The following is a 23,797-nucleotide window of genomic DNA, read 5'->3' on the forward strand; positions in this document are numbered from 1 at the left end:
ATGGAAGCCAAGGCAGATATAATGTGTTCAGAGCACGAGCCACCACTCAAACTGGCATCGCCTGAACTCGGAGTGGGTTTGAGGTACGAACTCCCATGCGCTGCACGTCGTTCTCTCCACGTTACAGCATTAATGACAGGATTTGGGGCGAGAGTTCATACAAAGCAGGTTCCCACCTGCTGACCAAGCAGAGATGTCATCTTGGCCCCTGCTGCTCTGCATAGGCAGCGGCAGACCAAGACCACTGAACCGCCAGCCTTTCCAAATGAGTACCCAAAAGGCAGAACAGCTCTGTTAACAGGCTCCACTGGGCTGGTTTTTGGCTTCTCCCAGCATCACCTCAGTCTTTCAGGATTAAATCTTTGCCAATATGCCTTTGTTAAATTTCTTATCCCAGGAGGGCACCTGATAACTAAACCGAATATACTTAACTAGAACAATACATATACGCTTCTGTCTGTCCTTTGCAGAGGAAAAGAGCAGCGCTTAAACGGCCTCCCTCTACCCACAGTGGGTTCATGTCCACGGACACAAACTGATGAGAGATCAGAGCCCGGCGGAAAACCCTGAGACAATCCAATGAAAAAGTGCTTAAGACAATTGAGTTTTCTCAGATAGGCAGGGGGAAAGAAAGCGCAGAGCTTCAAGTGGCAGTGTCCCTTTAAAATGTATCAAGACATTCACTGACTTCCGAGATAAAGACAAGCAAGATGAAGGAGGAGGAAAGCAATAGAAGTGGCACCTATCCACGTCCATCTCAAAGCCCCCTGGTAACAAGCAGCGTTTGCTAACCACCCTTCTTCTCCCCCTCAAGGTTGGCATGCAAGCTAAGTGCACATGCTCATAGACCACTTTAAACCACAGGCCAAGACAGAGCCAGAGAGCCATCGTCTTTCATCAGACCATTTACTCCATAACCCAGAAGGAATTAAAACGGCAGATCATGGCAAGTCCAGCAACAGAGTCTGTCCAGGACTCAATACGCACGTTTCACACGGCGATGCATGAAGCAGCTCGTATTTATTTGACAGACCATAGCTCCTCCCTTGGAGCTGTGATGGCGCATCAAATGAATACCGCACGTAGGGTCAACACGTGTGCCAAAATACGTATCTACCTGGGTAAACACCACCCCAGTGCTAAATACGTATTTGTACAAGCCTAAAGGCTTGTTTACCGAAGAGACAGGAACTGCTCCAAAGGCTTCTGCCAGAGCTCCGCTGGGCTGTAAATGCAAAGAACCGAGACGCTCAGATCGCCACCCCTCCGACTGCAGAGGCCGCCGCGCACACCGTGCACACCACACTGCTTGACAGGTTTATTACCTTGTAGCTTCAAATGCAGGAATCTTATAAATGCCAGAGACTAGAAACGTTGTAGCGCTGATATAAAACAACAACATATTTTAACTTCATCGTTTGTAGGAGAGGTGAGTCACTCTGGACCCTTATGTTTCAAACCGGAACCTTTCCATTTTCGGGAAGAATGGGCAAGTGCAACAGGCACCATCTCCCAGAGATTAACTTGTTATAGTCATCTGTTGAATTCATTTGTAATCTTGCAACGTGTCCAGTATTTCAGTTCCAACTAAATCTTGATAATGGTAGCAATGGCCAGCAAGTGTAATTACTAATAAACTGCTATTTTGCTTAAAACGGATAGTCATTATGGCCTTCATTCATGCAAATGGCAACTACAAAATATGTAGAGCATGGAGGCACCAGCTGCCCGGGGAGGTGCGTTAAAGACTCTTCGCAGCATTGCAGTGCCTGCTTCATATTCCCTAATGCCAGCTAGACTAAAGTAATGCTTTACTGCTGCCTGAGATTCACACTCCAGGAATTCCCATTAACACAGTTGTCTATATACATTTAAAATGTATAACTAAGGATAGTTAATGACAATAACCTCTCTTTATTAGGCTGGTTTTCATCAGAGAACCGCAAACTACAAAAACTAATTTTCACAAAACCCTGGGGAGGCAGAACGGTAACAGCGGTCCTGGGGAAGATGAAACAGCGAGTTCTGAATCACTGCCCACGATCACAAAGTCAGCCGGAGACCCCAAAAGGCACTAGGAGCCTAACCACCAGTGGATCTCAACCTCTGTAGACTCAAGGCACCTTCCATAACTCTTCCGAATTTCGCAGCACCCTATTTCAAAAACAAACTTACTGCGGTGAGTTTTTTGACTACAGAAAAAGAGCAGTTCTTCTGTCGCAAAGAACTCAGAAAGCCCGCAACAGGTCAGAAAGTGTTTGACACACCGGATTCTTACTTGAAAACTCTGCGTTTATCTTGTGAATCACGTGTGGGTGCTTGCACGCCTAACAATGCTAATATTATATATGTCACTTGTATAAGGATCGTGGGCAACCCCAGTTGAGAATCACTGCCCTATTCTGGCCACTACAGAATTTTTCCTCTATAAACATGCTTATGGATAGCAGACAAGCAAAAGGGGGAAAAAATGACATTTTCTGCCCATTTCACAGTGAGTAACTTTTATAAGATGGGTGACATGACACTGTGAGGGGTTAGAAATGTGTCTGGCACAAATCACTTTTAATGAAAAGTGCACATTTGCCATATATTGGAGGCATCCCAAGTACATGTTTTGTTAAAGAAGTTTAACAGATCTAATTTTTTGTAATTAATGAAAACCTTTGATGGGAGATTAAGTGTTGAAAGCTCAAATGCAACAGGGTAAGAATCAAAACAGACGAGTTCAGCTCCATCATCCACAACGAATATATGAACAAGGGCTGATGCAACACAGAACGCAGCACCTCCTCGTCCCAGCTGGGCCAAGTCTTTCACTGGGTCCTAGTCTGTGGTCCTGTTCCCAATCCTCAAGATCCATCAATAGATTAAAACTAGCTACGCCTGCCAACATCACAAGCACGTCAACCTCCGTCGCCCACCAAGAAAGCTGTGATCTATAGTGCCACGGCCCAAGATGAGACGCACAAGAGCTGACATACGTGCCTTCAGTCACAGGGATACCGGCTGTGAAACTGACTTCTGTATGTGAGCCCACGCCTGACCGCGTTCACCATTTCAGCTACATGTGAAGACCCTCCGCTCTAAGCAAGCTGCCCCCTCTTCACCAGGTGAGGTGCTATGGAAGGCAAGGAAGAGACGCATGCATCCGTAACATTTTTTGCAGCTCAGCCAGAAGTTTCTATTCCAGAAAAGGCAGAAGAGCAGAAAGCTCCACAAGTCCCTTAAGACCCTCACAAGCACTTGGGCACTATGGTGTTTGCTGTCATGAAAAATCCTAAAACAGAAAGGAGACAAGCAACCTAGAAGTGGAACTTAAATGGGGACTTCAACTCTCGATTTCAGTAATATCGGCACTAACTAATAAAATGGGAAAAAATTAAGTCATAGGATTGCCTTGGCAGTGTCCGTTTGATGCAAGCTAAACAGACTTGAAAGCCAGAAATAATTGTAAAAAGCGGCCAGAGTCAGGCATCAGGAGAAAAGAATCTCCTAGATATCGGAGTCATGATAAAAATAGGCTCGTGCACGCCGCAAAACCTCGACAGTAGCCAGACAAAAGAATGGAGCCTAGAACTTAGTCAAAGGACATCCTATTAAGACATTTCACTCCCTCAAAAAGTGCCAAAAAAACCTGCACCAAATTCCACAAAGCATTCATGTGATAATGGCCTGCTCCCCAAGCCTGCCACCACCAACTTTTTCTGGGTTACCTCGTGTACAGCTGGAACACAAGTTATAGTGGGGATGGTTTGGAGGGTTGCGTCGGGAAGCTCCATGTGCTTGGAGAGTTTCACAATAGCTCCAAGCACATGCTGCACCTCATGGCTGCGAGCAGCAGCACAGAGCACAGGGTGCTTCTAAATAAAGATCTACATTCTTGCAAACGGAGCCCCTTTATTACTGCACAGAGCTCTGGGCATGAAGCACCGTGACCTGCTTTGTTTCCCTTTTGCTTGTGTGGGCAAGTGTCATATTCGATATCTGGCCCTTATGACCAAGGCCACGTGCACTCATTAGTAAAGCTGTCACTTTGATAGCCACTGCTTTGAGTTTGGCACCCACCAGAAGACCTCTACAACTGCGGCAGCAGAATTATAAACCAATGTTGGTAACACAAGATTTACCATACTAGAACTACCTGCTTTTTATACGATAAAATGATATATTTCAAGCATTTAGCTTTAATACAGGTATGCTGATGTGACAAGGTATGTTTCTATGTTCACAACATGTTACAAGCAGTCTCCAGTAGAAAGAAGTTACAGCCTTGATTTTAAGCTCACCTGGAAGGGCAGGTCCATGGCACTGTTCCCAATCTGATTCACATTTGGCAGTGACCCTCCATAGTACTGGCCACGAGACTGTCCCAACTGCAAATACTGTGTTTTCTGCAGCTGTAGCTATAAAAAACAAAAAGGGAGAGACAATATTACGGCATTTTTAAAGAGTTAAAATGTACTCCGCTGTGCTCAGGCACTTACTACCCAGAACATCTTCCTCCTCAAAACAGCACGGATTAGGAACACTGGCCCCAGGGCACAAAACAAAGTTAATTGTCTAGGATGGACAAGATGAAAGGGGGTAGCTTGACAACTCTGTGCTGATAAATGACAGAAAAACAAATCGGCTCTTCAGTCACTGATCACACTCGGGTTTACATCAACAGCTCATAAGGAACCATAAAGCATTGATCTCAGCAGCTATATTCAGGGACCAGAACTTAAAACCTTGTATCAATGCCATGTTTGACCACACAAATGCCAAAAATGCGATCAAAAAGCTCAGTCACATAATACATACAAAGTCATCCTCGTGGAGAAGTATAAGCATTTAACCAAACTTGCAAAGCTTCCAGCATCTGCTCTTAAACAAACCGACTTTGTCCAAGTTGTTTTTTGCTACGTAGGAAATCCTCTTACTGTGAAGGAGCCAGTTTCTTAACCCTGGGAACGGCCCATTAGAAAGCTGCAGAACAATTGAAATCTTACATTCTGGGCACGAAAATGAATTCCTCACAATAACAGATTTGTATGAGTGTCAAAAACATGGCAAACAGCACGGTTTAAAAGGATGCAGGAAAACCTTATTTTAAAGAGACTTTTTCAAATGGTGTAATCTCATTTTTATTAGCAGGTTCTTCCCATATGTTCAATTTGAGATAATTTTTGAGAAGGCAAAAAAAAAAAGGAAGAATATTTTGTACACTGAATTAAATTTCAATTTATTTTCACTGTCATCTTGGTCTTTCTTAAAAACAGCATTGTCCCTAACCAGTTTAAATTAACGGAACCCTCCTGCCTTTTAATTTTTAAGATCCTTCCCCTCTTTACAAGAGCTCGTCTCTAAATAATATTTATCAAGTTACTAATGCCAACATTTTCAGTCATTTCTGGTTGACCTCTGGCCTGCTTTTGCAAAACAAACTCATATTTTAATGTCAGACTGTCCCCAAGTCCCAATTCCGAACTGAAGACGTACAGTCTGGAATCGTTTAAATACTCAGGGAAGAGCTGTTTACCCCACATCCCAATGAACGGCAATTAAGATGATCTAACCAGGACACCAGTCACATAATATTCCCTCCTCTCACTGTGTACCTATATTTTAGGGTACATTGCTCCTCATTGTTGGCCTAATGACTGTTTTTATATTCTGAGAAGCAAGAAAGATACTCCTGGACTGGTAAGAATCAGTTGTTTAAAGTCTAAATATTCAATTCTTGGACTAGATGCAGTTTTGGTTGCTAAGGCACTGTAGTGTGTACATCAACAAATCTGTCTCAGTTTCATTCAAACCTCTCAAAACCGTTCTCTTGGAACGTCAGAATTTTGAAGGACGTGGTTTGGAAACGCCATAAAAATCTGGCACCCCAAAGCAGGATGTGTCCTCCCCCCCTCTTTAAAATGTCTTTACGTTACAGAAAGGCTAGAATGGGACCAGTGGCCTTGATTTTAAAGGGCTACAGAAGAGACCAGGCAGTTGACTGAAAACATCAAATCAAAACCAGGAATTTGTTTCCACTTGTAAGTGGAAAAGCATTCACCGCAAAAGGACAATTCCTAGACAAACTAGTAACAACACGGTCATGGCTTCTGAGCTGTTTTGAAGACAAATAAATTGCCAGCACAATAATGACAGCAAAGGCGGCAGAAAGCGGCGCTGGCTCACTGGTGAAATGCTCAGGACTCTAGAGAGTGCTCCCAAGCCCCAATTTCAAAATGCAGAGTTGGGTCTCACAAGGAAAAGGCACGGTCATACCAATACACGCACAACTGCATCGGGGGGCGTTATCTGCCTGTCCCTTAATAGCACACACTCTCCGAGAGGGGACAGCTTGTTCCAAACCCCAGTCGACCAGGGTTGCGTAAATGTTATTTCCTTGAACAAAAACCAACCTGACAAATGCAAAGAATTTTCTATTGTGGAACCTTTACTCTCACATGCAGAATCGTTCGGTCAGAGACACAAGAAGTACAACAAGAGCGTAACGACTGGGAACCAAGGGGTCTCTGCTTCCAGCTCCCTAAGAGTGAAGCGTGAACCCCGGAGCGGCAAAGACCGAGTGTCTGCAGACTGCAATGTCAAGATCAAGGGGGTCTAAAAGATCCACTAATGAGAAGAAACAAGAGGATCGGCATGGTCTTGTGGCAAGCGATTACAACACTGGCTTCTCAGTTACAAATATTAGAGATGCCCTTTGTACCAGTGGCGCCTTAACTAGTCAGGGAAATAAATACATTCATTCCTCCAAACCACTGGTTTGCAGCACAAGCCAGAGTGAAACTCGGGCTGTTCTTCATCTGCTCTGTACCTGTATAAAAAGGAGACGAGCGTGGGATTCCAGCCAAATAGCGCAGAAATTAAAGAATGAAACAGCCGATGGCCTGCTATAAAAGACCTGATCTTAAAAATTCTGCATGGGTTTTGCTTTGAATTCTTCATTAAATTTGGGGTACATCCCACGATTTTTATAGGAGATGGGGAGTGACCACCCTGTCATTCCCACACAGCTTTCTGTGGAAGGAAGCTTCAGTATGGTAGAGGAGGTGAATTAATTTGCTTTACTCAAAAGTGAAACCCTTCTTCTGTTATTCCCGGGGTATCATCACCTTGGATACTACAGCAGTACCCAGAATGAGCTTCCTAGAAGACTGTGATTTACCAATGTTACTTTGAACAAACATTGTTGGAGATTCATGCAAAATAATTCTTGAATTCTCACCGCTTACTATTGCTCTTAAGCATTAGTAATACTCCAAAATGCACTTTTCACTTATTATTATTCACATTTTCCCTCAGCCTCTGCCATTTTAAACGACTGTATAATAATAAGATACCTGCAACAACAGCTGTTCTTACCCAAAGGTTAGGAGAGCACAAAGCTGCCCAAATACCTCACCGCCGCTCACTTATACTACAAAAGCAACAATTTGAAACCACTGGGAAATGTGTGACCCACTGTCATTCCCAATATGACCTGCAGCATAAATTAAATAAATAAGTACGCCTCATCTAGGCACTTCCTGAAGTTACTTGGCGTTACCTAATCCATCAATCATCTGAGAGATGACTGACATTTAAAAGTGAGTAGTACTTTTAGGGTCTAAACATTTGGTTGGGATTTCAAGAAAATATAGCTTAAGGCTTCTAGGACAAAGGCCAGGGGGAAAAAAAACGATATGCAAGTTCCACAATGATGCTGTGTTAGTGATTTCAGTTCAGGACTAGCCCAATTGGGGATACTTTTCCTCCGCGGATAAGAGGCAAGTCAGATGAGACTAGACACGAACAAATACTTCCTCTCTTCCTATGCAGATGACGTCAGTAGGGTCTGGGCTTGTTCAATAAAGTGCACAAAGTAAATTGAAGGTGCAACCCCAGCGATTAAATAAAAAAAGTTGGATTCCTGAAAATACTCTAATCACCCCTCAAGAAAATCGGTCTCTGAACAGTTAGATGAATCTCAAATCATTTCATAATTCCCACGGCAACCCTGCAGACTGAGATTCGGCTAAACTACGGGCAGCTTTTGTTATTCAAGTTCAAATAAAAAGAATGATGTGGGGTTCTCCAGATATATTAATTTCTCGTTTCAACAGACCTTTCTGAATTGACCATGTAAATTCTCCATTGCTATGTTATGTATCCACGGTCAGTTCTGCTTTAAAAAAAAAAAAAAAGCAGACTATACTAGCTATTCCTTGACAAAGTCAGCATGTGCACATACTATTTCCCAAATGATACTTCATAACTGCCTCTGCAATTCCCCTCCCAACAGCACTTCTTTTACGCCAATTCGAAAAATACTTTCTAAAGAAAAAGCTCAATTTAGAACTATTTAATCTTTAAAAGATCAATGGTTTTAGAAATCATAGAAAAATAAGGGGGGGAAGGGACCTCAGGAAGTCATCTAGTCCAACCCCCCCACTCAAAGCAACTGCAGTGCTTTAGGACCCTCCTAGAGTTGGCTCACATCCCAATAGCTTATTGCCCACCGTCACCCCCAGGTCCTTGCGTGCAGAGCTGCTGCCCAGCCAGGCCGTCCCCAGCTTGCACCGGTGCCTGGGATCGTTCTGTCCTAAGGGCAGGACTTTGCACTTGTCATTATTGAACCTCATCAGATTTTTTTTGGTCCAATCCTACAATTTGTCGAGGCCTCTCTGAACTTCCTGATTTCACCCCTGCAGGCCTGAGCAATGCTCTTATACTCCTCCCTAATTGTCTGTCCAAGTTTCTGCTTCTTGTAAGCTTCCCTTTTTGCCTTTTAGCTCACTGAAGAGTTCCTTGCTAAGCCAAGCCAGGCTTCTGCCGTATTTGCTACTCTTCCTGCGCGTCGGGATGGTTCGTTCCTGTGTCCTGAGTAAGGTTTCTTTAAAATACAACCAGCTGTGCTAGACTCCTCTCCCCCTCAGACTGGTCTCCCAGGGGATCTTGCCCATCAGTGCCCTGAGGGAGTCAACGTCTGCTTTTCTGAAGCCCAGGGTCCTTACTCTGCTGTTCTCCTTCTTCCCCTTCCTCAGGATCAAGATCAATCATCCTGTGGTCACTGCTGCCCAAGTTGCCATCCACTACTAAATTCCCCACCAAGTCTTCCCTGTTTGTGAGCAGCAGGTCAAGAACAGCACGGCCCCTAGTCGGCTGCGCCAGCACCTGCACCAGGACGTTGTCCCCAACACTCTCCGAAAGCGTCCTGCATTGCCTGCACGCTGCTGTGTTGCCCTCCCAGCAGATATCAGGGTGGCCGAAATCCCCGATGAGAACCAGGGCCTGTGACCGGGAAACTGCCGCTAGCTGTTTTGCATCAAGCACTTTCATATCACAGATGAAATGGTCCCCAAATGAAAATGACACACCCCTATCAATTTGCTTTTGTACTTCTGAAAAAACCTACGTTTAAAATGATAAATAATAGATAGACTCCGTTTCTAAAAAGCCACAGAAATGATGCAAACAAGAACTTCCTGTGTGCCAATACCGGTTTTCACTGTGAAGGCAATGCTAGCCTGTTACACAGCAATTTGGAACTTGCAGGCAATTAAGATGCAACAAATTATTTTCCTAACACACACCAGCGTGAATTGAGAATAATTCCAAAAGGAGTAAAGATTGTGGACAACACTCAACCGTAATCAAATGGCATGTTTTAACAGCAAACTAAACTGTTCTGAAACCCAATAAAACTAGCCTTGCCTTATATAGATCAAAACACTTGATTCTGACAAAACCAGTATCAGAAAAAGGGTGGGGTGTCCTTTTGATAAGAACAGAGATACGCACGCGTCTCATGAATCTGATGAGCACAGGAAGCAACAGTTGAAGATAAATGCTCAACTGCAGTTTCCATACCAAGTTTTACATACAAATTCAAACCGGGGCAATCAAGAATCAGTTGCATCTTCAGACAAGTTAAGTGAAGATTTGATCCATTTTGTAATTAAAACAGAGAGCGGTAAAGATATTAAAGGTCTAGATGCAAACACGGTCCCACTACAGAGAGTCTTCTTGCTCTTTGACTGTATAAAACTTTAAGAAACGGATGCGATTTCATGGAGCAGTCTCCAGATCAGACACATTACATCATCGCAGGAACAGCAGCTCCTGAATGAATGCCTGGAAGCCAGGAACAACCACCTGCAAGAACCTACCCTTGCTTAAAATTTCTGAGTTGGCCGGGACTCATTTGGCACCCACATTTACTACATCATAGCTGCTCGGTGGGGATTGAGGCAATGGTCGAAGCTCGGTGCCCTGTGGACACATCCAAAAAGAACCGCCATCACCATGAGAAGTAAGGCGTCCCAGTGAGGTGGTCATGGATAACCAAAAGTAAAATCCCTTCTCATCCCGAGCGACGGGCCCTCCTGGCAGTGGGAGAAGGGCTTGCCAACTGCAGTACACATGTTATACGTGACCTGTGAACAAAGGAAGTCAGCTTTCAAGGCTGTCAACACAGCACCTTTCTCCGGTGATAAATTACCATATTTTATTGCATGCAACACGCACCTCTTTCCCAACTGCTGGAGACTGGCGTTCATATTATACGTGAGAAATACAGCAAGAGCAGGTTCTGTCCCTTAGAGCTGAAACAGTAAATCTGCAGCAATCCCCCCGGGGCAGAACAACCCGCGGGCCAGGCTCCCCACCTACTGCTCCTCAGTTATTTACTAGAAGGAATTTGTTTCCCTTTATTCTAGCTTTCAAAAACAAGGTGTGTATTACACCCCAGGGTGTGTGGCGTGCGACAACATATGGTAAATACAAATTAAAACCAAAACCCACACAAAACTGACAGTCGGTCTCAGGTGCTTTGTGGAAAGATTCTCCCGAACTGAACAAGACTTACCTGTCCACAATTCCCACGAAGAAAAGCAAGGCAAATAAAGTTTGAAAAGGAAAGGTCAGCAGTTAGCAAATTAGGGGTGCACATGTAACGATTCAGACTCATCGACAGTACAGCCTTCAGCTAAAAAACTTCATAATTAGCCAGCCAACTCTGAAATAAAAGGAAATCTATTTATGTCATCAAAAATTACAGTGCCTTATTTCTTTTGCCTGCATTAAACTTCCCAAATCTATCCAAAAATTAGCCACTCACAAAAAGCACACTTTAAGCTACCACAGAATAACCCTTTTTGTTAAAGCTTCCGAAACACATTTTGCAATTTGAAAAAATGGTGTATGCTCTCGTGATTAATCTTTCAAGATAACACACACCCACACCAGGGATTCTCTAGCTGCCGAACACAGCCTTCCCCACCACTGACCTAAAATGTCCGTTTGATTTGTGAATCCCTCTTTTTCTTTTAAAGAATCACAGAAGTGTTTACGAAACTCCGAGTAAGTCTCTATCCAGGCAATCACTATGCCCCCTCCCAAAAAGAACAGAACAGCTCTCCACACATTTATCAACTGTGCACTAGGTACACTTAGATATTTTCTCCAAAATCAGAATGTAATGATTTCGGAAAGAGTATCTATAAAATGGGAAATGCCGCTAGGATTGATAATCTCTCTTCAAGAACGAACTTTCATTGTGTTCACTTCTAAAACTATTATTTAACCATCCATTTGGATCTTTGTTCCTGCTACGGTCCAAAGAATCAGGCTTCTAAGAACTTTTCCTAACATGGCCTCCACGTTTTCTGGTACCATGAGATGTAACAGAGTTGGATGCTCTGAAATCTAACCTAAAGGGTGGGGCACTATAGCCCTAGGGTTTATTTTTCCCACCCACCAGGAAATACTTTGAATTAGAGAGTGACTCGTATCATATGTGCATTCTGGTGGGTGTAGGATCACATGAAAGAGGAAGTATTAATGGTGCTGCTTGGTTTGGTCATCTGACTTTTCTGTCATTTTGAAGTTAAAACTAAAGGGCTAAAATTGCATAGTGACACCTGCTTCTCACTTACCCACATGTTCAGCTACCAGATACAGTGCGTAGGTGGATTTTGATCAGTACATTCCAAAACTGAAGCTCTATTAATGGTTCGGAGTTAATTGTCAAAATCCTTTTAATACTGCCCTTATTCACTGCCTTTCTCCATCAACTGCACACACAATGCTGTGCTAGAAGAACGCGACTGATTTTGTAAATCTCAATAATTCACAAGTTAGGAAATGCTAAATTAAGGCTGCCTGTGCAACTTATTCAGCTTCCTTGTGTTACCGCAACAGGACAGACCTTTATTATTATTTCCATGGGACTCCTGCCTCGCCAAGGGTATTGAATGAACAGTGCTGCGCAGCTGGTAATGATCTGGCTTTATCCTAACTGTTTACAGTGCAGCCCCTATTCTGAATACAACATTTCCTCATGGGCTTTTCTGCGACACTTGTTGTTCTGCCACCTGGAACTGTCCCCATATGCTGCTTCCTATTTGCAACCCCCTTGGGAGGTGATTATACCCATTTCACAGATGGGGAGCTCAGGGACAGAAGGCAAGACCCAGAGAGCCATTGTAGGCACCTAGGTCCCCAAAAAGTGATCCAGAACCCACTGAGTACCTCAGTTCAAACACCAACAGTATTTTGCACTACAGAGTTCCCTAGCTGCCTAAGCATAGGCTTCTGTGCAGCTGCAGAAGTGCCCTGGTGTGAGCACAAGGCAACTAATGCTATCCAGATTCAAGGCAGAGAATTGCACAAACTCTGGGCCTCTCCAAGGGCTTAGAGACTATCTGGCAGGTGGGCTCAGAACATGACTCAGTGGATCTAGCCTTGCGTGCAGCACCCGTGGTTGCCTTAATTCAGACTTCTGGCTGACAGAGGTAGCAGTGCTCACCTCCTAAAATACTAGCCACACAGAACACTGCCCCAAGGAGAGGGAGTGCTAGCTTCTAGGCCCTTCTGGGTCTGAATGCTCTCAGTCTGAGATCTTCCACTTCCCAGGACGGGTCCATACACTGCCTTGGTTACAGACCAGAGGTCGGCAAAAGGGAGCTCGACTCTATCTCAATGCCACCGAGCAAGGAGGGAAGAGGAAAAAAGAGGTCTGGTTCTGGTCTATGCTTCCAGGATCATGTATATATTTTACATTACTGAAAACGTACACAGGTTGGCTGAAATATCTTTAAGTTGCTACCAGTGGGGCTCAGCTCTCTCCTGTTCTGTGTCAGAAGGCAGTGTCTCCTGCCTTCTGACATAACGGACCATATAAAGGGTGAGAAATGTCAGGGTTTGTACATACCTACATTTTTTTTTCATGCACTCTCAAGCCACCATTGGATGCAAGGTTTAATAGGGTTTCACTGTAACACATTTCCCTTCGTAAATAATCTGGTATCCTTGAACACAAGGGAACTCAGAGTGGCCTCATATTCACCCTAACATCTGTTGTTGTGGACAAGAATTAAAAGACACGTGAAACAATAACATCATTCAAGGCCAATAATCATTTATGGAGCTTAATATGCAAGTATTAACCTGTTCTCCTAACCATTATCCTGAGTAACGATTATGTTGCCTAAAGATATTTAGCCCAACAAGGTGTAAAATGCCCCGAAAGGATACTCTTCCATTACCAACAGCTTCTAATAACAGATGGTGATGAAGATACCAGGAACTCTAAGGGGATTCCTTGATCTTTATGGCATGTGTCCTGCACTTGGGTCTATGCACAGTTTGGAAATGGGTATGCATTCCCAGCTTCTCAAAGGATTATCCAAGAGAAAGAGATTGCACTGCAGAATCTGTCAAAGAAAACAAAAGGAAAATTCTCCCCTCTACCTATCTGCTGTCATGATCACAAAGCAACTCCAACAAGCCACGATTTCTAAAATCATCTCTGGGCTGCAGTTCCTGATGCTGATGTGACAGCAGCACTGGATCAAAATTTACAGCTGTTCCTTCAAAAGGAAGTGAAAGTCTGAGGAGCAATATCATGGGCTACAACCACATAAAAAATGCTGGTGGAGAAACCACAAAAGTTCCCCTAGTTGCATCTGCCAATGACCTCAACCTGGTCTGTGATCCCACTGGTATTCCTGATGCCATTAACAACAGAGCCAAAGCAGGAAACCAAATATCTACCTGAGACCAAGTGAAGATCACCACAAGACATGCACATAAATGAGCTGTGCTAAATTGTAACCCCAGCTTTTAGAATTGCTGCAGCAGCATTTTCCAAGCTCCTCCAACTGTTGCCACTCAAGTCACTCAGGTTCATTTGTTCAATAATTATAAATGTTTAACCTTTTCAGGCTGCCTTACCAGTTCTAATATCAGTGAATGAAAATCCCCCTCCATGTATAGTCAATGAGAAAACATGAATCTGTGTTACTCCGGGGGCAAAACCTATCCACTGCAACACACCAGAAGTGGCCAGCCAAAGACAAAAATAAGCAACAATTTTGTTTTTGCCACCTAGCTAATATTTGAGAAAAGCAACAGAGCCGGGTGGCTGCTGGAGCTCAGCTTCCCCACATAAGATCCCAAGCCTACAACTGGTTTTATATGGGGCATATTGCTGCATTCATGCACAGCTCTGTTGACTTAATAGGACTCCACACAGGTTCAAAAGTCCATTCATGTGCTTTCAAATGCAATACTGGAACCAAGAGTCTTCCCAATGCACTACGGACTCCAAGCTATACAACTTCTTAAATCCTTTTGCAAAAGAATTGTTGCAGGACCTGACATTATGCACAAAGACGTCTGTCCTAGGATGTGAGCTCATCAGTTGGAACCAACTGAGAAAAAAATTCTGACATGTACCAACTAATCACAGGAGGACGGGGCCACCAAACTGCTATAGTATGAAAGGCAAATGCTGCCTATTTAGCAAAATATGAAGGTTTTTAACACATGTAAAAGGTACTGGTGAAACTCCATCCAGAATGATGTATGCAATTCCAATCTCCCAGGCTTAAGAAAAATTAAATCAGCTTGGAACATGTGTCTAGAAGGACCAGTGAGGATAACCAGGATAGACAGCTGCTCACATAAGGAGACACTAGGTGTGCTTGGTTTTACCGAGTCTAGGAAAATCAAGCTTGAGAGGGGATGTGATTGCTATCTATAAATGCAACGGGAATGTAAACACCAAGGAGAGATGAGATATTTAAGCTAAGGGATAATATCAGTCTCAGTTGCTCTCTGTTAACTGCAAGGGCTCAAGTGGACTTAGAAGAAAACCTAGAGGTCACGTAAGACAAGATAAAAGCCACCCAGATAGGAAATGTGCATTCCCTGGAAAGATGGTGCTTTGAAGATAAATGGACTAGACAGGAACTTATTAGGTCATCGAATATCTGTGACTGAACAACAAACATTTTTGCTACATAAATGCTCCCCTCACACTTCAGCTTCTATCCACAGGACCATTTAAACTCTTTATTTTTTGTAGCCGATGTGGTTACAGAGCAAGGCGGGGCAAGTGAATTAATTTAGCCTCCCAGCTTGCAAAGTCTGTGAATCATTTACCCTTTTTCTGGGAATTTCAACCTAAGGAGCCTGGCCTCAATGTCAGGACTAGTGAATTCTCAGTGCCAAGACTATGGACCAGGTGAGAAGGCATTATGCAAACCTACTAGCTGACCTGACCCTGTCCCAAGCACCCACACACAGTTCAGCAAAAAAAGGGCATCAACTGCAAACAAACTTTCACCGATTCACTTCTGAAGCACTCAGAACTATCAATTATAATGCTGTTTTACTAAAAATCAGTGCAGCCCATGTAGAAGCCTCCCCACCCCATACGAGATGAGGCATTTATCGATCAACAAAGCTTAGTCAGTTACTAATCATTCATCTGTCCGCCGGCCAACTAGCTGTCTTAACGTGGTGAGGTGTTCACTGCACACTTACCCTTCCAACGCAGCATACTATTACTCATTCATGAGTATACAGTGTTTTCTGCCTTCTTAATGAACAGAGTATTTGAGACCTCAACTCATTTCACTGGATCATTTTGTTCTCTCATGCTTTATCTACAAATTCCATGACACTTCTAGGTTCTCCTTCACGACCTGAAAACAAAACCCCAAGACGCGCTGGGTTATTAGGTTATGACTGTCTTGTGAGTAAAGCAAAGTTATATAAATGACACGAAGGTACAAGATCAGCTTTGCAACAGATGCTGCTGCTGCTGCACAAAACTGCACTTCTTATTTGGGTGAGACAACAATTACACATTATGAAAAAGAAATGATGATACATCACCAAATGTTTGTATGACATTTTAGACAAAATTCCTGATTATGAATAGACATATGAAAACAAGTTGGACAAACCAGGAAAAAAGGATGGGTGGGAGAGAATTTAAAAGAAACTTGGTCACTTCTTATGTATTTGCCAAGCATAGGGTCTTCCAGAAAATGAACGTGCATAACCAACTTGAGTTCATAAAGAATAGATAACATATCTTGCAGCCTTTGAAACAAAAAATGCACCAATTTAATTAACAGACTGTTTTTCTATGTTTAAATACGCTTTGCTATTTCTAGTGAACAAAAGTTTACAGTTTAAAACCCAGCAGTCACAACTGAGTAACAAGTAAAAACAGGATACAGCACAACTACAGCCTTAAAATAGGGACTATTCTTCAGAGTTCTGCTCCATCGCTGGGCATGGAGCCAAGCTACACTACAATTTAAACCAAACCTGATTTGTGCTGCTTTTAAAAAACAAATCTGATCCCTAGCCAGTTCTGCAAACTTCACCCTTTGTTTCTGAAAGGTATCCAGACAAAAGAGACTAAATCCTGCCAATAATTAAACGCAAACCCTCACACTGGACTCAGACTTGAAACGTACTGGTTATTTGATAACGAACAACCATCTTCCTGCCCTTAACGTTTGAAGTCTTAGGATAGAGAGGCATCTTTAGCCAGTTCTGAACAAATACCTCTTGAAATACCTGCTTGCTGATGGGCATTTCAGAGAAGGATGTATCTGCTCTTTGCACCGTGGCCTACACCTCAAAAACGGAAGTGCCTCAAAAGAGCCAAAACAAAAGCAGAGATGCCCTCATTAAGCACGGTAAAAATAGCTTTTAATGTTCCAATTGTTATTTTTAGCTACAGAATGAATATTCAGTTATGTAACCCTATATTTCATATATCAAAAGACAAACAGGGCATATTTACGCTCTCTGAAGTGTTCTGCTTCTAAGGGACATGGCTGCACGCTGCCAGGTAGCTGGGAGCCTGCCTAGTGTGATTCATCTGCTAAAGTGTTATTATTACAAAATAAATAAATGATTCAGTCCCTGTGGAGTCTTGTGCTGGTTCCCACATAGGAGAAGGTTGTTTAACCATGGCACTGCTAGCAAATTAACACTTCACCAATGATGTCACAACCCTTGCGGCACGCTGGTCCCTCCGACAGCACCTATTGCTCCAGTTGGTCCTGCTCCTCAGGACCCATACTGATGAATCGGGGTCCGATTCCAACAGTGTGCAACGATTTGGCCGTTGGAGCCAAAACTCCCAGAATCAGAAAATCCCCACGCAGATTTAGCGGTTTTGCTCTACAAGCAAGCAACCAAACCATACTGAGAAAATCCACTGGAGGGTGAATTCTGGGCAGAATGGCTGGAATTAAGCACTTTTCCATCCCCTCCTCAAACTGGAGGAGGACATAGAAGCAAAAACACATGATCTGTGGGCTTCCTGAAGTGGAGCTTGGTTGACAAGGAAAGTCTGATGTCCACTAGCCATATGAACAGCAAGGAGGAGAACCTGGTAACTCACTCTCCAGAAGCCATCAGTGTGGGTCTGAAGCAGCACTGCGAGAAAGAGAAAGACAGACCTTGGCAGGCAGACTTTACTCAGTTGTCAATCAATACAGTATTGAATATGCAAAGCAACACCCATTTCAACCAAACCAAAGGCCCTTTTTTAATATCAAATTTCTGTTTTTCAGTTGTTTGAAACAACTGAAACTTTCCACTCTTCCATTGGCTTAAGCCTCCAACAGGGGCCTCTGGGACTGAATCGGTTTGCCCCAAACAACTTGCATTTTAGCAAAGGAACATAAGGGAAGCACTGCTGAGATCACGACTGGTTGCTACAAGTTCATATTAGCAAAAAGCAGAATAGAAGAGCTTAACAGCCTGTTTCTTTTCACCTAGTTGTTCCAATCCTGTCAGCTGCCATATATCCCCGTCTGTAAAACAACAGCTACGACAGCAAATATGTGACACCAGAATAACATTTAGTCATCAGAAACTGAAATTTCATTTTGAAATTTACAGCCCCTTTTTCCTCTCATACGTGGGTCTACATTTGCTGCACACTAAAGCACTTGAGTTTCTGATTATACATTAAGTACAAAAACATCAAAACCAGTACAAAACAAGCTATTATGCACAAGTCAAATTTCACAGCTGCTTTGACAAGCCTGCTAAAATAATTCCACATTTGAATCCAAGAATACTAACTCGTGATCAGATGAGTGATGAAATAAAGTAAGAGCAGCAACTGGTCTTTAAGACGAGGCAAAATGAAAGAAAAATTCTTACTTTTAGAAAATTAGCATTCTAAGTGTTACCAGAAGTTTAAAGTTTTGTAATAACTTTGACATTTCTGTGAATACAAAAATGCATAAGGCTAAACTTTAAAAGCAGAAACGGTACTAACAATATTTAAGAAACTGCTCCTAAATCATAACTGAAAGAAATGTAAGGCTTTAAACAACTGTGCTCAAAAGTAAGGGGTAAAACATGACCCCTCAGAGCCACAGATCTGGCACAAAGTTTCCACTGAATATCAGTTTAAAAATATTATATACATTATTTGCTTCTTCCCAATTGGCATAGCCAAATCAAAAGTGATGTTAAGACAAATCAAGGTGCCAAGGAAAAAGCTGGCACACACTATTTTGTCCTATGGAACATGAAGCATCACTTGCAAAAGTTTGGGAACTTTATCTGAAAGCTTTTCTACCCTACAAAACATTATACAAATGGGTTCCCCAGATCAGTGCTGGAGAAAATCTGACAGTACAACTTTTGGTTTTTTACCCTCTTTCACAAAGTGTCAAGTGGTAATAGTTTGTGTCTAGGTTACAATACTGTTTCAACCATTCTTAAGGGAAAGACTCTGCTGTAAAATGTTCAGCAATTATTCTTTATCAGACTTGATCAGAAAGTCTGTTACAACCCTGTTACTCATGATGGTAATTCTGTGTATGAGCGGTTCCATCAAGTCAGTGGTAGAATACAGATTTGTAGGATCAACCCACTATACTGTTTGAAGCTTTTGCCAAGCACCAGGCAAGTTTTATAAACTAGAACCAGCAGCAATCAAAATTATAGACTTTGGTTTATAATCAAGTCACTGAGAAATTAGTACCCAAGGGAAAACCATGTTGGACTTTAATTATGGCAAAGCCCCAGACAAATGGTTCAACTATGGATCTTTATCCCAGTACTGCTACTTCAGCGTTTATACCAAAGATGTCAAACCTGAACTTATCGATGGGGAAACCCGAATTCAACCTCAGAACAATTAGGGGAACCGTGCACACATTACTTGGAGACTCTAGTTTTGTTTAATCTGAGCAGCTCCTATAAATGCAAACCATTACAAACTATTCTGCAGCACTCAGGCTACAAAAAACAACTAACTTGCTCAATTTAGGACTGTTTTTCCTACTACCATTTACAAAGGGGTTGTTGAAATGTAACATGTTTATACAAGTGTAATTTCTTGTGCGTGTAATGATTTAACAAATTATTACCCTAAAAACAATATTGGCACGGTGCAGGAAGAAAGTTGCTCTAAGAGTTAATTGCAGCAGAGTCAGAACGCATGTAGATGGCAAAGCAATAGGAAAGAAATAGCTTTCCCCATATTAAAAAAAAAAACCCAAGACTAAGCCAGTTTATAGTAAAAAATATAAAGCACATATGCACTACAGTATGCCATGTCAACAGCCAACTAGGACTATTTACCTTGGACAGCTCAAACTAGTTAAAAAAGCGGAGTGCTTCACAAGAACAGAAACTCTTTATACCCTTGTGAGTAATTAATTTTTATGTTCACTCCAGGCAATTTGCATTAAATCTTTCAAAGAATACATGATGGCTGGTACAATTATTTCTATACATTTAATTCAGCAGTTCACCTTAAATCCAAGAGGCAGAAACACAAAGTTCATGGCACCTTATAGCCCTTCGGTGTGTAGGCCCTGATGCCACAACGTGCCAGATCTGCCTGTGAGTAAGTCACACGAAGCCTCACTGACTTCAACTGCACTGCCACTTCCACAGGGGTCAACTGCTGAAGAGCCCACTTAGCTCTTTTGCCCTGCCCCACCTACTCAATTACCAGCCCTAAGAGACCTGCTCTCTTGGACTTGTAGTATTCAGGGTCAGAGTCCTCTTTTAACATATGATGACGTACTTAAAGAGGAGGCATTTATTTAAAAATTCAGTGAACTAAATACATGTTTCTATTTCAGGAGAAAACCCAGGTCCAAAATCAGGTTAACAACTAGTAGCTTTTATAACTGCAATTTTAAAATAAGGCACGCAGTCATCTTTGAACAAAGTGAGGCTGTATTTCCTGCACACTGACATATTTAATGTCATCAGCATTAACAGTGAATTAAAACAATCTGAAACGCACAGTAAGGGAAGCCCATTCTAACAGCATGTGATATTACAGTAGTTATTATTTCCCCTCAATTATACTGTTTATATTGTATTCAGTTTCTACTGCGTTTTTCCTCTTGCGGATTTTTTTTAACAGTACTTACATTATTGGAATGTTGATCAGGCCAAATAAAAATGACTTCAGTGCGACAGCTTCAAGTTCTGTGCAAAGCTCTTGGCTCCAATGTATATGTGTGCGCATGTGCATGCATGTGAGATTATATATAAATCCATATATAGTATCTCTGTGTGTGCATGTGCATGCATGAGATCACATATATATATACAGTATCTATGTGTGCGCATGTGTGTGTATATACAGTAACTATGCGTGTGTACGCACACATACATGTGTGTGTATACACATACACACACTATATATGATTTTAGTTATACATAAATATAATTTATTTTTTAAACAAAAGACTGGATATGGTCATCAATACTGTTACCACCACTCTTATCTGTCTGCCTTTTAAGTTTATGAATTAGCATTCTTCATTTAACTAAACTTTTAAATATGGTTTTACATAGTGTCTAATTTGATCGATCACTAATTACATAATCTACCATCATATATTGCTCTTCTGTATATTCACATAACAACATCCATAAACGAACCGGTTTGTATACATATGCGCGCACACACACACAAATCAGTATTTGGTCCCTTTTAATTTATTCATTGATTTTTATTTAATTTCACCTCATTCGTATGGCTATACCTATGCTCCTTAAAGGTATTTTTGTGCCTGCATTTAAGCTTGAAAAAAATCAATTTTAAAAAGTCATTTTTATATTAAAATTAAAATATACAGGCTTAACATTAATTTGAGCTGGTATTTAACACGATTTTCAATAACTCATGAAAAAAACTAGCAGGGAGCATACAATTTTTGTCATCATGCTCTAAACATGCACAGGCTGACAGTGTAACTACTTCATCATGCGGACTGATATGGCATTGAGCATGCATTACAGAACATAATGCAAATATCTGCCACTGGGTAACACGGGTTTATTCTTAGAGGACCTCACGGGAGGAAGACTAAGATTAGCATTAAGGCTGACTGAAACAGTCAACTGTCTATGTGTATTTCCATTTACATTGGGGGGGCTTTGTGCACAATAAAAACTTCATTCAGGCGGTACAGGAATAACGCCGAAGGTTTTCAATGTTGATGTTAACCTGGTTTGTTGACTCCCGTGTTTGCACACCAGCATCATCAGTGTCTGCACAGCTTGTTTTTTTTAGTTAAGGCTGGAGAGTCCATAAGAGGGAGCTCAAACACTGCTCTGGCTCAGATCCCTCAGAACCAGGTGACTTTAATAATATATAAAAGAAACAGCTGGAATCCAGAGGACATTTCCAACTGGATTAGAACCACTCTTAAAGGCAGATCACATTTAAGCCTAAACTGTCTTTTAAAACCCAAATTTCACAGCATCTGAAAGTCTATATATGACCACGGCTATTATCCCAATGTCCTTGGCTACTAGAATTTTGGTCCATCTAACCTTAAAAAAAGCTGGACAAATACTCATTAAAACATGCCAATGTCGCTTCTCCCGTCTGAAACCAACACATGCAAAATGGCAACAACACCAGGCTCTGCCGTAGCAGAGATTTTGCAGCAAGGGCCAGAGACAGCCCTTCCACCAAATGACAGAAATCTCTGGGGGAGAAGCTACTGGAAGGTCACGTCCTATCCAGCAAGGAGCTCCTCATGTTGAAGCAGGAGAAGGGAGAGAGAGGAGCAGTTGAAGTCCACAATAAAGAGCTGTTCTTTCCACCCACTTTAACGCGAGGGGCAGTTACAGACCTCTCTCTCTGCAATTACAGGTGCTGAGGTCCCACACACAAGAGGCAATTCACCTTTGTGAGGCATCTCACCACCTCCATTAGCTCCTTGTACGAGCCGCTCGCCTCCCTTTCCCTGCTGCAGGATGCACCTTCCTGTGCACTCCCTCAGGAAGAGGCTGAGCCTCCTTTAAGTTCAAAAATTTGAGGGGAAAGGAGAAGAAGGGAGGAAGATGAATGATTTTAGTGCGAAAAAGGAAACAATTCCAATTTGTTTCATATTTAAAATCCTAAGGAAGAGTAAAGAAAACACCACAACTGAAAAAAGAAATCCAAGACCTACAACGCTGCATAAATAAGTGAAAGAATACCAAATGCGAGAAGCACCCTCAACAGCAGCGTGTTTGTGTGCAAGCCTTACTGTAACAGCAGCTCTCGTTACGGCCAATAACAATAGACGGGCAAGATGGTAAACACTGCAGAGAGACAATTACTAAGAATGAAAAAGACAAATTTTGGGTTGTTTCCACAAACTGAATAATGCATTTTCAAGCTGACAACAAAGGGTTTGGTTGCCAAGCAAATCTGAGAGCAAATAAAAATTGTGCTTAACCCCTCTTTATTTTCATATTGCATTTTACACACAGAGAAAAATCAGACAATTTAAAAAAAAAGAAAAAAGGAAGAGACCGACATCCACAAAGGAGACATTTTGCTCCACGATTTGGTCAACATTTCCATCACTTCAGTACCCAGAATCCCCAAACAAGTTATTCAGCTCGGGTCACTTGCTCAACGCCAGTTTCCTGAACCAGACACCAGTTTCCTCTAAAAATAAAACAAACCAATAAATACAATTCAGACGCGGCTCCGGAACAACACTGCTAGAAGAGCCGGGATCTGGGAGCCCTGCGAGATCGCCCGCACTCGCGAAGCAGCAGCACCCTACGTTGCTGTCCGGAGGAAACGATAAAGCACTGTGTCAGGCGTCCTCGCGAGGCTGCCCAAACCCCGGGAAGTTTCCAGAGGCCGAAACGTGCGGGGCTGGCATGCACGCACGTGACCGAGGCTAGCCTGCCACGCCGCACCACGGGCTGCAAACCGCACCGGCCCGCTCGCGGGACGCCCTCAGCTCGCTCCAGTCGGCCGGAGCGGGGCCAAAACGGACCGACACCGACACGAGCGACGGGCCTTTCCGCCGGCCCGCGGAAATACTCCCCTTGCTCCAACGCGAGGTGTAAAGGATGCGTTTCCCCCCCTTTCGCAACCGCCCCAGCCCGGCCGTCGGACCGAGGAACCCACCGGCTCCCGCGCCTGCTCAGCGCAGCGACAACGGCACGGAAGAAGGGGGACGCGCCGGGGAGCGGCCAAGAGGCGAGGGCGGCGCCGTCT

The 23,797-nt window shown here is 42.8% G+C and overlaps 1 protein-coding gene across 9 annotated transcripts in view; it reads right to left on the reverse strand.

Annotated features, from left to right (window-relative positions):
• The window catches only part of CRTC1 (CREB regulated transcription coactivator 1), a 60,220-nt gene extending 40,097 nt beyond the window's left edge, over positions 1 to 20,123 (reverse strand). For 2 of the 9 annotated variants that reach the window (XR_003095293.1, XM_025210290.1), the window contains exons 1-2: positions 10,850 to 10,992; positions 4,290 to 4,406 (exon numbers count right to left, since the gene is read on the reverse strand). Coding sequence is in view for 7 of the 9 variants with exons in the window: in XM_025210290.1 (XP_025066075.1) it covers positions 4,290 to 4,406; positions 10,850 to 10,951 (219 nt within the window). In the remaining 2 variants the exon portion in view is untranslated. Of the gene's footprint in view, positions 1 to 4,289; positions 4,407 to 10,151; positions 10,170 to 10,849; positions 10,995 to 20,075 lie in introns of those variants that run through there. The other 7 variants (XR_003095292.1, XM_025210287.1, XM_025210292.1 and 4 more) reach the window with 5 other exon arrangements.
• Between the last annotated feature and the right edge of the window lie 3,674 nt (positions 20,124 to 23,797).

The sequence above is a fragment of the Alligator sinensis genome, unplaced genomic scaffold, assembly GCF_000455745.1.
Source record: "Alligator sinensis unplaced genomic scaffold, ASM45574v1 scaffold1354_1, whole genome shotgun sequence".
Classification (NCBI taxonomy): domain Eukaryota; kingdom Metazoa; phylum Chordata; order Crocodylia; family Alligatoridae; genus Alligator; species Alligator sinensis.